The sequence below is a fragment of the Lucilia sericata genome, unplaced genomic scaffold, assembly GCF_015586225.1.
Source record: "Lucilia sericata isolate MDLA Ls3-8-SP2 unplaced genomic scaffold, ASM1558622v1 Contig000412F_arrow, whole genome shotgun sequence".
Lineage (NCBI taxonomy): Eukaryota > Metazoa > Arthropoda > Insecta > Diptera > Calliphoridae > Lucilia > Lucilia sericata.
Window position 1 is genome coordinate 144,286 of NW_023994430.1, and position 17,928 is coordinate 162,213.

At 30.0% G+C, this 17,928-nt stretch overlaps 1 protein-coding gene across 2 annotated transcripts in view; it reads right to left on the bottom strand.

Annotated features, from left to right (window-relative positions):
• Positions 1-17,928, bottom strand: part of LOC119604633 (myophilin) — a 30,544-nt gene that overhangs the window by 1,082 nt on the left and 11,534 nt on the right. Inside the window, exon 1 of one of the 2 annotated variants that reach the window (XM_037957391.1) lies at positions 35-212. The exons of the other annotated variant lie outside the window; for it this stretch is intronic. Within the exon in view, the coding sequence (XP_037813319.1) occupies positions 35-49 (15 nt within the window). The 5' untranslated portion in view covers positions 50-212. Of the gene's footprint in view, positions 1-34; positions 213-17,928 lie in introns of those variants that run through there. 2 annotated transcript variants of the gene reach the window in all.

The window sequence follows — 17,928 nt, forward strand, 5'->3', positions numbered from 1 at the left end:
ATAAAAATAATTTATTTCTATTCTTTTCCATTACTTTTGCTTTATACATTTTGCTAGTGCAACATATAGTCTTCTAGTGCAATTGTTAACTGTGAGCAAATCAATTTAATTTACTTTTTCTTTTTTCTTTTGCAAAAACTGAAACAAATTGCTTTTACTTATCACTTTGTTTCATTGTGTTGTATTTCTTATGATAAGATATCATCATATTCTATTTTCAACAATTGTTTTAACAATTTCAAAAAAAGTATAAGAATTGTACTCTTTCTTTTTCCCTTTTTTTTGGTATTTACAGAGATTGCTTTCGTTTTCATATTTATAATTATCTAGAAAGAAAGGCGAAAGCAGGCAAGTGTTTCAAAAATCTACATTGTGTTCATAAAAACTTGTTAGAGAGCTAATATTAGCTATTTAGTAATTTAATATTCTATTTACTTAATAATATGTAGAACATTTGTGCAAATAGCAAAAACAATTTAAAGAAATTTTAAGTATTTATTTACTTATCTCAATTGAGCGTTTAATATTGTTAGGAGTAATATTTCTTTCAGCGTATTTCAATTCAAAATTCTGAAAAAGAACTGAGCTTAACTAGAACTGAACTGAACTAGAACTGAACTAGAGCTGAACTAGAACTAAACCAGAACTGAACTAGAACTGAACTAGAATTGAACTAGAACTGAACTAGAACTGAACTAGAACTGAACTAGAACTGAACTAGAACTGAACTAGAACTGAACTAGAACTGAACTAGAACTGAACTAGAACTGAACTAGAACTGAACTAGAACTGAACTAGAACTGAACTAGAACTGAACTAGAACTGAACTAGAACTGAACTAGAACTGACTAGAACTAGAACTGAACTAGAACTGAACTAGAACTGAACTAGAACTGAACTAGAACTGAACTAGAACTGAACTAGAACTGAACTAGAACTGAACTAGAACTGAACTAGAACTGAACTAGAAACTGAACAGAACTGAACTAGAACTGAACTAGAACTGAACTAGAACTGAACTAGAACTGAACTAGAACTGAACTAGAACTGAACTAGACTGAACTAGAACTGAACTAGAACTGAACTAGAACGGAACTAGAACTGAACTAGAACTGAACTAGAACTGAACTAGAACCTAGACTGAACTAGAACTGAACTAGAACTGAACTAGAACTGAACTAGAACTGAACTAGAACTGAACTAGAACTGAACTAGAACTGAACTAGAACTGAACTAGACTGACTAGAACTGAACTAGAACTGAACTAGAACTGAACTAGAACTGAACTAGAACTGAACTAGAACTGAACTAGAACTGAACTAGAACTGACTACTAGAACTGAACTAGAACTGAACTAGAACTGAACTAGAACTGAACTAGAACTGAACTAGAACTGAACTAGACTGAACTAGAACTGAACTAGAACTGAACTAGAACTGAAACTAGAACTGAACTAGAACTGAACTAGAACTGAACTAGAACTGAACTAGAACTGAACTAGAACTGAACGAGAACTGAACTAGAACTGAACTAGAACTGAACTAGAACTGAACTAGAACTGAACTAGAACTGAACTAGAACTGAACTAGAACTGAACTAGAACTGAACTAGAACTGACCTAGAACGAACTGAACTGAATGAACTGAACTAGAACAACTTCTGAACTAGAACTGAACTAGAACTGAACTAGAACTGAACTAACGAACTGAACTAGAACTGAACTAGAACTGAACTAGAACCTGAACTAGAACTGAACTAGAACTGAACTAGAACTGAACTAGAACTGAACTAGAACTGAACTAGAACTGAACTAGAACTGAACTAGAACTGAACTAGAACTGAACTAGAACTGAACTAGAACTGAACTAGAACTGAACTAGAACTGAACTAGAACTGAACTAGAACTGAACTAGAACTGAACTAGAACTGAACTAGAAACTGAACTTAGAACTGAACTAGAACTGAACTAGAACTGAACTAGAACTGAACTAGAACTGAACTGAACTAGAACTGAATGAACTAGAACTGAACTAGAACTGAACTAGAACTGAACTAGAACTGAACTAGAGACTGAACTAGAACTGAACTAGAACTGAACTAGAACTGAACTAGAACTGAACTAGAACTGAACTAGAACTGAACTGAACTGAACTAGAACTGAAGCTAGAACTGAACTAGAACTGAACTAGAACTGAACTAGAACTGAACTAGAACTGAACTAGAACTGAACTAGAACTGAACTAGAACTGAACTAGAACTGAACTAGAACTGAACTAGAACTGAACTAGAACTGAACTAGAACTGAACTAGAACTGAACTAGAACTGAACTAGAACTGAACTAGAACTGAACTAGAACTGAACTAGAACTGAACTAGAACTGAACTAGAACTGAACTAGAACTGAACTAGAACTGAACTAGAACTGAACTAGAACTGAACTAGAACTGAACTAGAACGAACTGAACTGAACTAGAACTGAACTAGAACTGAACTAGAACTGAACTAGAACTGAACTAGAACTGAACTAGAACTGAACTAGAACTGAACTAGAACTGAACTAGAACTGAACTAGAACTGAACTAGAACTGAACTAGAACTGAACTAGAACTGAACTAGAACTGAACTAGAACTGAACTAGAACTGAACTAGAACTGAACTAGAACTGAACTAGAACTGAACTAGAACTGAACTAGAACTGAACTAGAACTGAACTAGAACTGAACTAGAACTGAACTAGAACTGAACTAGAACTGAACTAGAACTGAACTAGAACTGAACTAGAACTGAACTAGAACTGAACTAGAACTGAACTAGAACTGAACTAGAACTGAACTAGAACTGAACTAGAACTGAACTAGAACTGAACTAGAACTGAACTAGAACTGAACTAGAACTGAACTAGAACTGAACTAGAACTGAACTAGAACTGAACTAGAACTGAACTAGAACTGAACTAGAACTGAATTAGAACTGAACTAGAACTGAACTAGAACTGAACTAGAACTGAACTAGAACTGAACTAGAACAGATTAATCAAATCTGTTTGCTGGAATCAATCCCAAAAATTCTGTGACATAATTTGAGGTTGATACAAAGTTAATGTATTAATCTATGTTTTTTCCGCAACACACTTAATTTTTAAGACAAACAGTAGCAGTTTAAAATATTTAAATGTAAACCACAATTTCCGAAAATTTTTAATAACATTTCTTAAGTTGATTCATTAAATATTCCTATATATTTAAAAAAAATACCTCAACCACAATTTAGGAAACAATTTCTAGAAAACAAAAGCTTTACTAAATATTTTATCAATTTAATCAAATTATCAATTAATGAAATAGTTTTGTGGTTACAATATGTTTTTTAGTAACCAAACATTAGTTGTTTGTACTATTTTTATCAGGTGTTGTCATATTTTTTTTTAAACATAAATATTTGATTTTGTTTATTTAATTTTGTAAATATTTTCTCATAAAAAAACGTAGCTGATAAGCAAGCTTCACAACTTCCTACGCTAGGAAAGTTTTTTTCTGTTGTATTTCAAGAGCAATTTACCAATATGATTGCTAACAAAATAAAACAACATTTATTTATATTAATGATTTTGATAAAACATTTTCAAAGTACACATCATTTCAATAGAGCACGAAGAAAACAAAAAATGACCTCGACAAGTCTTAGAAATGAATCACATCTTAAATTTGATAAATCAAATTTTTGAAAATTGATTTAATATATAAAAATAAAAATTATTAATAATAACAGTAAATAGACCAATTTTGTGAAAAAGTTAATGCTTAATTTAAAGTTATAAATTATTATTTATTCGATAATAAGATTATTATATAAAAGTATTATATATTTTTGTAGTGGGTGATAAAAATAAAGTTAATGGACATGAATTTATAAATTTAATAAAACATGTGTGTGTAGCACACTAAGGCCTATTTTTACAACATGCCAGTAAATAAATTTAGGATTTTATAGTCTAGACTCAAGGTAACTAGTTTCTTGTTGTTGTACATATGTACATACATATGTATACGGAAAAATAAGCTAGCGGACCCTTTATTGGTAACCTTTAACTAAAGTATACTTATAATAACGAAAATTAAATTATTAACATTTTAATGTCCTATCTTTAGTTATTGGTAAGTTATAATAATGGACCTAAACCTTGCATTAGAAAATATTTAAGAATTATTTACTTTGTTGAACTTTAAGAATTTTATATTATAAATTTTTGCAAATAAAATATATAACACACATTTCAGTTTCATCACACTTAAAGTGTGTAGACTTTTGGGAACTTATGGTTTTTAGCTGTTGTTTTGGCGCCACCACTATAATGATGTAAACATACCCAGCAAACACATTTTAAAGTAGAACTGAACACGAATTGAAGTAGAACTAAAGTAGAACTGAACTAAAAGTGAACTAGAACTGAAATAAAAGTGAACTAGAACTGAACAAGAACTGAACAAGAACTGAACAAAAACTGAACTAGAACTGAACTAGAACTGAACTAGAACTGAACTAGAACTGAACTAGAACTGAACTAGAACTGAATCTAGAACTGAACTAGAACTGAACTAGAACTGAACTAGAACTGAACTAGAACTGAACTAGAACTGAACTAGAACTGAACTAGAACTGAACTAGACTGAACTAGAACTGAACTAGAACTGAACTAGAACTGAACTAGAACTGAACTAGAACTGAACTAGAACTGAACTAGAACTGAACTAGAACTGAACTAGAACTGAACTAGAACTGAACTAGAACGGAACTAGAACTTGAACTAGAACTGAACTAGAACTGAACTAGAACTGACTAGAACTGAACTAGAACTGACTAGAACTGAACTAGAACTGAACTAGAACTGAACTAGAACTGAACTAGAACTGAACTAGAACTGAACTAGAACTGAACTAGAACTGAACTAGAACTGAACTAGAACTGAACTAGAACTGAACTAGAACTGACTAGAACTGAACTAGAACTGAACTAGAACTGAACTAGAACTGAACTAGAACTGAACTAGAACTGAACTAGAACTGAACTAGAACTGAACTAGACTGAGAACTAGAACTTGAACTAGAACTGAACTAGAACTGAACTAGAACTGAACTAGAACTGAACTAGAACTGAACTAGAACTGAACTAGAACTGAACTAGAACTGAACTAGAACTGAACTAGAACTGAACTAGAACTGAACTAGAACTGAACTAGAAACTGAACTAGAACTGAACTAGAACTGAACTAGAACTGAACTAGAACTGAACTAGACTGACTAGAACTGACTAGAACTGAACTAGAACTGAACTAGAACTGAACTAGAACTGAACTAGAACTGAACTAAACTGAACTAGAACTGAACTAGAACTGAACTAGAACTGAACTAGAACTGAACTAGAACTGAACTAGAACTGAACTAGAACTGAACTAGAACTGAACTACTGACTAGAACTGAACTAGAACTGAACTAGAACTGAACTAGAACTGAACTAGAACTGAACTAGAACTGAACTAGAACTGAACTAGAACTGAACTAGAACTGAACTAGAACTGAACTAGAACTGAACTAGAACTGAACTAGAACTGAACTAGAACTGAACTACTGAACTAGAACTGAACTAGAACTGAACTAGAACTGAACTAGAACTGAACTAGAACTGAACTAGAACTGAACTAGAACTGAACTAGAACTGAACTAGAACTGAACTAGAACTGAACTAGAACTGAACTAGAACTGAACTAGAACTGAACTAGAACTGAACTAGAACTGAACTAGAACTGAACTAGAACTGAACTAGAACTGAACTAGAACTGAACTAGAACTGAACTAGAACTGAACTTGAACTGAACTAGAACTGAACTAGAACTGAACCAGAGCTGAACTAGAATTGAACTAGAACTGAACTAAAACTGAACTTGAACTGAAGTGGAACTGAACTAGAACTGAACCGAACTAGTTTAGTGTCTGAAATATAATGTATACATTAGCATATATGTAAGTGTGAACTATAGTCAAGTTTATGGTATAGTCAGTCCTTAATCTATAACCTGAACAATAGTTTAATCTAAAGTCTGGACTTGAAAATACTGAAATACTTTAGTTTATAGTCTGAACTGTAGTCTCTATTCCAGAGTATAGACCATACATTAGTTAGGTTGTATATAAGGAATCTATATTCTTACGAAAGTCTAGACTGTAGTTCTGTCTATAATTTAGTCTATAATCAGGACTACAGCATTTTTGTCCGTTGGGTATAATGTAACCTACATGTGTATAAATATGTATGTGTGCCTGTAATTTATCTAACCTCTAACTTGTTTAACCATTGACAATATATATCTAATGTAAACAAATATGATGTTTTTTCTCTGCTCTTTGTTTACAACATCACTGTCGTAACCTTAAGGTCTTATTATGGTTAAAATAGCAAAATTTCAAATAAAAAAACATTAAATAATTATGTTGTTTTCTAAAAATGGCAACAAAGCAAATAAATATTAGACAACAAAAATAGAAAACCATACATGTAGTTAATAATTTTTGTGAACCATTTTTTCGTATCTTTTTTTTTTTTTTGCAATATTGTGAAACAGTAATCGATTACTATTCGATAAAATGAAATGAGTAGTTCCATAAATAACAAAACCAAAAAAACTTTGTCAATATTTGCTTAAATGATTGTTGGTTGTATTTTAATGACACTCTAACTCACTGGAATAGAGGCACATCATCAATTTAAAGCATAACGGGAGAGAGTTTAACAAAATTTGGTGATGAATCATTGAATTTGCAAAATAAATAAAATTAAATAACCAGGTCAAGAGTTCCTAATATTTAACAATTTTTTAATAAAATTGCATTGAATTGATCCTAATTTTATAACAAGTAGTTTAAATTTATTTTTTTTGTTACAAATATTTTTACTATATTTATAAAATTTTATATACTTTTAGCTTAGGGGCCTGTAAAAAATGTATTTTTACCTTATTTAGCATTGTCAGTTAATTTGTTTGCAAAAATTGTTTATGCAAAAAAAAAAAAAACGAAATAAAAAATTACAAAATAAAATACAAAAACAAATCAATAACACATTTTAAACGAGAGTAGAATATCATCACATTTTATTGTGTGTTTTTTTTTATTTTATTTTGTTTAAATTTATTTATTTTAACGGCCCTGTACAGTTTTCTTATTACAATGTTGACAAATTTCATTAACAAACATTTTACAAAATTGCCAAAACTTGTGTGTGTAAATGACATTCCAAAATATTTACTTTTTTTACTAAAATGTTATAGGAAATTTTTATAATTAATTAATATTAATATTGTTTATTCCCTGCAGGAAATGAAGCGATAATTGTCTTAATGCCACTAGTACTAATACTAGAACAACAGACACTAGTACAAATTGGGTTAGAGTTTATATGGAAAAATACTAGTACTAGAAGTAGTTGAATGGCGCCACTTGTAGATTGATTTTTGTTTGACATGTGTTGGAAAAAATAATTTTTTTAAATTATTAAAATATAATTTTGAAACATTTTGCATAAAAAACGATATTTTCATACATATCCCTTCAAATGTGAGGATAAATAGTGCATGCAAATTTAGGTCCGGTTGCAGGCAAATCCCTATGTAAGTACGTCTATTAAATTTAAAAACTGCAGTAAGTTTAATATTTGTTTTATCGTACGGCAAATGTTTTTATAACGAAATGGAGATATATACCTGAAGGGAATTTTTGGACATAATGAAATCAATGATGGTGATACGGATAGAACCAGAATTTCTTCAAACTTTCATATTGAATTGTTAGGTAAATGTATTTACAACATTTGTTATTGTATCTTTAGAAATAAAACCTTATAAAAAACAAGTTGTGTAGTAATTTTCACTTGGAATTGTGCAGGAGGCTTTCAAAAGAGCAAAACCACCAATTATGGCGACTTTTTATGAATATTAGAACTAGTATCAAACTGGTTCTAAAGAACCCAATTGGGTCGAAGTGTACTAGTATAAGTCTAGAACTAATGGTACTAGTAATTTTTCAAACACACTCAATGTTAATTTGAGCATTATGATGGTATAGGAAAGTTTACAGTTGGGAACTAGTACTGGTGATTTTGGTACTAGTTAAATACTAGTTTGGTACTAGTTCCATTTCCTGCAGGGTTATTACATTGTTTATAACAAATATACAAATGATCTCATTTAACCAATCTTGTGAATTTCATAGTAAAAAGAATCCCATAAAAAAAATAGGCAAACTTGATAACCAAAGTAATGGAGTGAGTGTTGGACCGCTAATCGGTTAATTAAAATTACTGGTACATAATTATTGTTATTTTTTTTACCAACCAAAATGGAACACATGTTCTAGAATTATTTATAAGTTTTTGTTTTTTACTTCATGATTAATGTGATTTTATTTTAATTAAGGTATTTATTTCATTATAAAGAATTGAGCTCAAAACTTTTATATTTTTATATAGAATTAAATCAGTTTTGTTGTTGATAAATGAAAATATATAAATGAAATAATTAATAGTCAGCAAAAATTTATTTATTATAATTTAAACAGTTCATATTTTTATTGTAGTCTGGCTCGAACTTTTCATTCTTTTACATATAATAAAAGATTGGCCTATTTGTATGCCCTTCTTCACAGTAACAAGGTTTTAGATAAGTTTGAAATTTCCACATTTTTTCAGAATTGAACACGAATTTAAAAGGAATTGAACTAGAACTGAACTAGAACTGAACTAGAACTGAACTAGAACTGAACTAGAACTGAACTAAAACTGAACTAGAACTGAACTAGAACTGAACCAGAACTGAACTAGAACTGAACTAGAACTGAACTAGAACTGAACTAGAACTGAACTAGAACTGAACTAGAACTGAACTAGAACTGAACCAGAACTGAACCAGAACTGAACTAGAACTGAACTAGAACTGAACTAGAACTGAACTAGATCTAAACTAGAACAGAACTAAAACTGAACTAGAACTGAACTAGAACTGAACTAGAACTGAAATAGAACTGAAATAGAACTGAAAACAGAACTGAACTAGAACTAACTAGAACTGAACTAGAACTGAACTAGAACTGAACTAGAACTGAACTAGAACTGAACTAGAACTGAACTAGAACTGAACTAGAACTGAACTAGAACTGAACTAGAACTGAACTAGAACTGAACTAGAACTGAACTAGAACTGAACTAGAACTGAAATAGAACTGAACTAGAACTGAACTAGAACTGAACTAGAACTGAACTAGAACTGAACTAGAACTGAACTAGAACTGAACTAGAAACTGAACTAGAACTGAACTAGAACTGAACTAGAACTGAAATAGAACTGAACTAGAACTGAACTAGAACTGAACTAGAACTGAACTAGAACTGAACTAGAACTGAACTAGAACTGAACTAGAACTGAACTAGAACTAGAACTGAACTAGAACTGAACTAGAACTGAACTAGAACTGAACTAGAACTGAACTAGAACTGAACTAGAACTGAACTAGAACTGAACTAGAACTGAACTAGAACTGAACTAGAACTGAACTACAACTGAACTAGAACTGAACTAGAACTGAACTAGAACTGAACTAGAACTGAACTAGAACTGAACTAGAACTGAACTAGAACTGAACTACAACTGAACTAGAACTGAACTAGAACTGAACTAGAACTGAACTAGAACTGAACTAGAACTGAACTAGAACTGAACTAGAACTGAACTAGAACTGAACTAGAACTGAACTAGAACTGAACTAGAACTGAACTAGAACTGAACTAGAACTGAACTAGAACTGAACTAGAACTAAACTAGAACTAAACTAGAACTAAACTAGAACTGAACTAGAACTGAACTAGAACTGTACTAGAACTGAACTAGAACTGAACTAAAACTGAACTAGAACTGAACTAGAACTGAACTAGAACTGAACTAGAACTGAACTAGAACTGAACTAGAACTGAACTAGAACTGAACTAGAACTGAACTAGAACTGAACTAGAACTGAACTAGAACTGAACTAGAACTGAACTAGAACTGAACTAGAACTGAACTAGAACTGAACTAGAACTGAACTAGAACTGAACTAGAACTGAACTAGAACTGAACTAGAACTGAACTAGAACTGAACTAGAACTGAACTAGAACTGAACTAGAACTGAACTAGAACTGAACTAGAACTGAACTAGAACTGAACTAGAACTGAACTGGAACTGAACTAGAACTGAACTGGAACTGAACTATAGTACTTAACTAGAACTAAACTAATTGGGAATTATAACCCTTTTGTTATTGAAATTTTCTTATATAGCAATAAAACTTTTTTTATTACTCTCAAAACTTTCTTCTTATTTGGGGTCAAGAAATTCAAACAACAAAATGTAATTAATGTTGTGAATAAATATGCATAATAATAATATTAACTGTACCGGTTATTTAAAAAACAAAAAATACAATAACCAAAAATAGTTTAGAAAATCTTGATTATGCCATAAATAGAATAAAAAAATGTAGACAAAAACGAAAAAAAATTAAACACATGCAATTTTAACACATACTGCTTGCTCATTACGATTCAGTGTTTTTTTTACAATATTTTCAAAGTTAATTTAAACCATTTCTAACAGCTAAATTAGTTTTTAATATGGCTTTACAAATAAAATCTCATGACATCATAGTTTATGAATGAATTTAAACAAAAACAAAATATATATAATTTGGCAGTTTTATAATTTATAATATGGGATGATTCATCAATCTAGTTGAAAAAAACAAACGTTTTTTGTTTAAATAATGAAAAACGACATAAAGTCAATTTTTAAAATTTCATACACATAAATGGGTAAAATTCTATTTTTAGTGTTAAACAAATATCAATGATGTATGACTTTGAAAATAAAAGACAATTTATTTATTGGTTTTGTGATTCTAGAAATATGATTTATTTTTTTCTTTTTCACCATAAACTGATGATGTATGCGTCTTTTTCTTTATAATTTTTTGGTTATTTATTAGTTATTATTTCTTTTTATTTTTAGTTGTTGTTTTTGCAAAATATGGATTATTGTCTATTCATCCGTTAAACTTTCTCTACATTTTTCAAAAAATATTTGTTTGTAACAATACAAATTTGTTTGTGAATTCCAATTTATGATGATGTTGATGTTTCTTTCCTTCTTTTGTATGAATTATAATTTAAAACTTTAATTGTACCGTTATGCAATTATAATACAATAATGAAACAAATTTGGGTTATAAGGTTAGACTACTTAAAAGTATTTTAAACAAAAAAATACCAAAAAATTTAAAAAAATACTACCATAACTCCAGCATTGTTTTACAAAAATGTCGGTGACCCTAAATTTTTTCAAAAAATACTTTAATTTATGTATATATGTAACCTCTAACCATATATGTAGGTACATTCGTACAAATAACTACCTACCATTTTTTTAATTAAACTTCCTCTTATTCGTTTTTTTCTTTGACTAAAAAAAGAAATTCTTTTTCGTTGCTGTTTTCGTTTTTTTTTTTTTAATTTTATTAAATAAAACTAATCAATTATAGGTCAAACTACTTGTGAACATTTCTATATAACGTGTTTGTTTGTAAGATAATCTTATTTGTAAATAACTATGTATGCACATTAAAATGTATTTAAATGTCTACAGTTATAGTCATTATTGTTCGTACAATGTTTAACACAATGTTAATGTCAAGTATTCTATACCATATTTATTATAAATTATGTTTTCAAATGTCTAGTCTTTCAGAAAAATTTGCTTGTTTAAATGTCTTGTTAACTAGAAATATTAGTGTTGCTGAAAGTTCTGGTTATTAACTGAATTCAAATACCTAATATGTATTCACCCAGTTTATAGCATTTTTGTTTAAAAGGTTTTGTTGTCTTTGTCTCTTCCATAATGTAACCTTTATGGTTTTGTCAGGGTAATATTCAATAGAATTTTTCTACTTTCTTGTGTTTTTAGTTTCACTCAAGGTAAAATAGTTTCACAATTTGTAAAATTATTTGAATTATATTTAGTAATAGTTAGAAAGGTAATTGAGTGCAAACAAAATACACATTCATAGAAAGTCTTTGAAAAGATATTACAGAAAATATACTATTTTTTTCTTTTAAGTTATTAAAAAGGTGCTTCTGAGTCATTTAAATTCTCAGCACCTTTGAAATATTGCTGTTTTTATTTACTCAGCGCCATTCGACAGACTTTTATTGAGCACTATTTTTTGGATTTTTTAATTAAATATCATCTGAAACTGAACTAGAACTGAACTAGAGCTGAACTAGAACTGAACTAGAACTGAACTAGAACTAAACTAGAACTGAAGTAGAACTAAACTAGAACTGAACTAGAACTGAACTAGAACTGAACGAGAACTGAACTAGAACTGAACTAGAACTGAACTAGAACTGAACTAGAACTGAACTAGAACTGAACTAGAACTGAACTAGAACTGAACTAGAACTGAACTAGAACTGAACTAGAACTGAACTAGAACTGAACTAGAACTGAACTAGAACTGAACTAGAACTGAACTAGAACTGAACTAGAACTGAACTAGAACTGAACTAGAACTGAACAAGAACTGAACAAGAACTGAACAAGAACTGAACAAAAACTGAAGAAGAACTTAAGAACTGAACAAGAACTAACAAGAATTGAAATAGAACTGAGCTTTATCTGAACTAGAACAGAACTAGAATTGAACTAAAACTGAACTAGAACAGATCTAGAACTGAACTGAACTAGAACTGAACTAGAACTGAACTAGAACTGAACTAGAACTGAACTAGAACTGAACTAGAACTGTACTAGAACTGAACTAGAACTGAACTAGAACTGAACTAGAACTGAACTAGAATTGAACTAGAACTGAACTAGAACTGAACTAGAACTGAACTAGAACTGAACTAGAACTGAACTAGAACTGAACTAGAACTGAACTAGAACTGAACTAGAACTAGAACTGAACTAGAACTGAACTAGAACTGAACTAGAACTGAACTAGAACTGAACTAGAACTGAACTAGAACTGAACTAGAACTGAACTAGAACTGAACTAGAACTGAACTAGAACTGAACTAGAACTGAACTAGAACTGAACTAGAACTGAACTAGAACTGAACTAGAACTGAACTATAACTGAACTAGAACTGAACTAGAACTGAACTAGAACTGAACTAGAACTGAACTAGAACTGAACTAAACTAGAACTGAACTAAACTAGAACTGAACTAGAACTGAATTAGAACTAAACTAGAACTGAACTAGAACTGAACTAGAACTGAACTAGAACTGAACTAGAACTGAACTAGAACTGAACTAGAACTGAACTAGAACTGAACTAGAACTGAACTAGAACTGAACTAGAACTGAACTAGAACTGAACTAGAACTGAACTAGAACTGAACTAGAACTGAACTAGAACTGAACTAGAACTGAACTAGAACTGAACTAGAACTGAACTAGAACTGAACTAGAACTGAACTAGAACTGAACTAGAACTGAACTAGAACTGAACTAGAACTGAACTAGAACTGAGAACTGAACTAGAACTGAACTAGAACTGAACTAGAACTAGAACTAGAACTGAACTAGAACTGAACTAGAACTGAACTAGAACTGAACTAGAACTGAACTAGAACTGAACTAGAACTGAACTAGAACTGAACTAGAACTGAACTAGAACTGAACTAGAACTGAACTAGAACTGAACTAGAACTGAACTAGAACTGAACTGAACTAGAACTGAACTAGAACTTAACTAGAACTGAACTAGATCTGAACTAGAACTGAACTATACTAGAACTGAACTAAACTAGAACTGAACTAAACTAGAACTGAACTAAACTAGAACTGAACTAGAACTGAAATAGAACTGAACTAGAACTGAAGTAGAACTGAACTAGAACTGAACTAGAACTGAACTAGAACTGAACTAGAACTGAACTAGAACTGAACTAGAACTGAACTAGAACTGAACTAGAACTGAACTAGAACTGAACTAGAACTGAACTAGAACTGAACTAGAACTGAACTAGAACTGAACTAGAACTGAACTAGAACTGAACTAGAACTGAACTAGAACTGAACTAGAACTGAACTAGAACTGAACTAGAACTGAACTAGAACTGAACTAGAACTGAACTAGAACTGAACTAGAACTGAACTAGAACTGAACTAGAACTGAACTAGAACTGAACTAGAACTGAACTAGAACTGAACTAGAACTGAACTAGAACTGAACTAGAACTGAACTAGAACTGAACTAGAACTGAACTAGAACTGAACTAGAACTGAACTAGAACTGAACTAGAACTGAACTAGAACTGAACTAGAACTGAACTAGAACTGAACTAGAACTGAACTAGAACTGAACTAGAACTGAACTAGAACTGAACTAGAACTGAACTAGAACTGAACTAGAACTGAACTAGAACTGAACTAGAACTGAACTAGAACTGAACTAGAACTGACTAGAACTGAACTAGAACTGGACTAGAACTGAACTAGAACTGAACTAGAACTGAACTAGAACTGAACTAAACTAGAACTGAACTAGAACTGAATTAGAACTGAACTAGAACTGAACTAGAACTGAACTAGAACTGAACTAGAACTGAACTAGAACTGAACTAGAACTGAACTAGAACTGAACTAGAACTGAACTAGAACTGAACTAGAACTGAACTAGAACTGAACTAGAACTGAACTAGAACTGAACTAGAACTGAACTAGAACTGAACTAGAACTGAACTAGAACTGAACTAGAACTGAACTAGAACTGAACTAGAACTGAACTAGAACTGAACTAGAACTGAACTAGAACTGAACTAGAACTGAACTAGAACTGAACTAGAACTAAACTAGAATTGAACTAGAACTGAACTAGAACTGAACTAGAATTGAACTAGAACTGAACTAGAATTGAACTAGAACTGAACTAAAACTGAACTGAACTTGTCAGCAAACCCTATAAAAATGTTTAGCCATAAGAAGTAGTTTTTTAAAAATTTATAAAAATTCTTTTAAGTACATAAACATAGATTTTTTTATATTCCGGAAATTGCAATAAAAAACTATGCTTAATTTTAACGACACAAATGTAATTGAGGTTCTATTTTATACTTTTGGTTTTAAAACACGCTTTTACACTTGTGTCCGACGTTAGCAACATTAAAATGTAAACTCACACTGAAAATGTGGAAAAATTAGTTTAACATTTATTTCTTTCTTTTTATTTCCAGTCACGTTTTCTGAGTTTTTATTTAATTTTAAGAAAATAACTAAGTCATACTTAGTATAAAATATACTATTTAGTTCTCTAGGGAATGTTTTTTTTTTTTTTTTTGTTTAAAAAAAAAAAAACGAAGTGTTATAATTGGAATGTAAATTAATTCGTATTTACACCTTATACACGAGTTTGTTTTTAACGCAGTTATCTCATCGCAAATGGCTGTCTGTTAAATTCAGTAAAATATCTTAAATATTTTATAGATGTATGTATCTATGTATGTGGAAGATACATATATCATTGAGAGTTCTAATTAATTATTAATAAATTCCAATTATGCATATATGGAGTGTGTTTGAAATACACACTTTTATCGTATAAGATTAATTAAGAAAACATCATTTATTTATGTGTATAATAAAAAATTAATTCAAAGAATTTTTTTAAATATTCGTTTATGAAAAAAATCTCTAATTCTAGAGGAACATAAAATTTTATTTTATATTTTACTGGTATTTTGATTAATTACTTTTAGGGCATGAATATTTAATTAGAAGTTTTGAAATTTATTTCAAAAACTTCCTATTGAAAAATAAATATTGATATGCGCATTCTAAACAGAACTTATCATTGACTTCTCGAGTGCAAAATTATTAATTGATTTGAAATTCATGAATAGATTTTTTGAGAAAAAATGGTTAAGAATATAAAACTGAAAGTGTTGTAATTATATAAAGAAAATAATTATTTGTAAAAACAATTTCTTAATAAATCTATATATAACTATTTGACTTTGTGGTTTAACTTTTAATATTGCTATAAAAATAATCTTTATAGGAAAGTAAGAGTTTTTTTTCATTTTCAATAACATTAATTGCAAATTCCTGATATGTCAGTTGTTTTGAATTTTAAAGTGGATTTGAGTTTTTATCTTGAATCACATGTTTATTATTAATAGAGAAATATGACATAATTTCTGTTTATACTTTCTAGTAAATCGCAAACTTGTTTTAATGTTCTAGTTTTGAGCGACTTGCAGAAACATATCAAATCGTTTTTTTATGACATTTTGAAATAAAAACCAAAATCAATCGTTTTAGAAAACAGTGGCAGCTAAATGATATGAAAAATCTAAAATTACTGATATCAAATTTCAAACTTAAAATATTCAGAGAAATAAAATCTAATTTATATTTAGGTTTAGCTCAAGTTGAACGTTAGAGTAACGTTATTTTTATGAGATATCAAAGATTTTTCTCCAGTGCTTTACAAACCTTAATCGCAGGCTTTAATTTTGGGATTAATTCGTAAAGTGATTTAGTTTTCTCTATTTGATATTATATTTTATTATCGAATAATTATCCAGTCTAAAGACAAGTTCAAATTAGAGTTTTATTCATAAATCTCTATTATAAAGAACTGAACATTTGAGAAATGTTATAATTTTTATGAAGTATCCAGAGCTTCACAAACCTTAATCGGAGTCTCATTATCTAGTCTAAATACAAGTTGGAATTAAAGTTTTATTCATAGATCTCAAATGTAATATAATTTTCTGTAAATAATCAGCAGATAAAGAACTGAACATTAGAGAAATGTTATAATTTTTATGAAATATCCAGGTCTTTACAAACCTTAATCGATGGTTTTAATTTAATATTTTCTTTCAATTTGTTATTAATTTGAAAATTAACAAATGAAAAGTTTTCTCTATTTCTCATATTCAGATCTCCATTCTCAAGTGTACTTAAAGTTTTTCGGATTTGAATACAAATGTTTTAGAAGTGATATTTCTAAAATATTTTGAAATCTATTTCAATCCTAAAATTAAGGTTCAAAACTTTAGCGAAACTTTGGAGTTTTCTCAATCGGACAGTAAATTTTGTATCTCAAATCATTTTTAATTATTAACCCCCTTATTCACAAACAAAATTTGTATTTTATAAAAGGTTTATAAAACAAAATTTCCATACAAAATCTAATTTATAAACCGTTTATAAAATAAAAATTTTGTTTGTGAATAAGGGGTTAAATCTAATAAAAATTATAGAATTTTCAACTCTTTAGAGGAAAATATTGCAAATATTAATATTGATCGGGATCAATTCTCGTTTAAAATTAAACATTTTATGTAATTTTTTTCATTCCTGATGCGATTAAATTCGCCCAACTGTTGAGAAATCTTTTCACTATCGAAAGTTTGATATTTATTTGAAAAGGTGGTTGATTTCAAAACTTCCTAATTCAAGCTATGTCGGGCGTTTTTGAGAATTTACGATTCGAACCTAGAATTTCTTCTTGGGAGTAATATAGTGGACGAGGTGTCAAAAAAAGTCTTCTGCCGCCTGCCAACATGCGGGGGAAATTGACGATATATGCAGATGAAGTTCCTCCCTAATACAGTGGGAAATTTATAGGCCTACTTAGTCAAAGGGTCCTTCCTGACATCGAGACTAACCTGGCCTCTTTATAATGAATGAAGTGCACACAACTTGACGTAATAGTTGGAGTCCCTCCCTAATATAGAGGGAAATTTATAGGTTTACTTAGTCAAAGGGTCATTCCTAACATCGCGACTGACCTAGCTAACTAATGAAGTGCACAGAACTTGACATAATAGT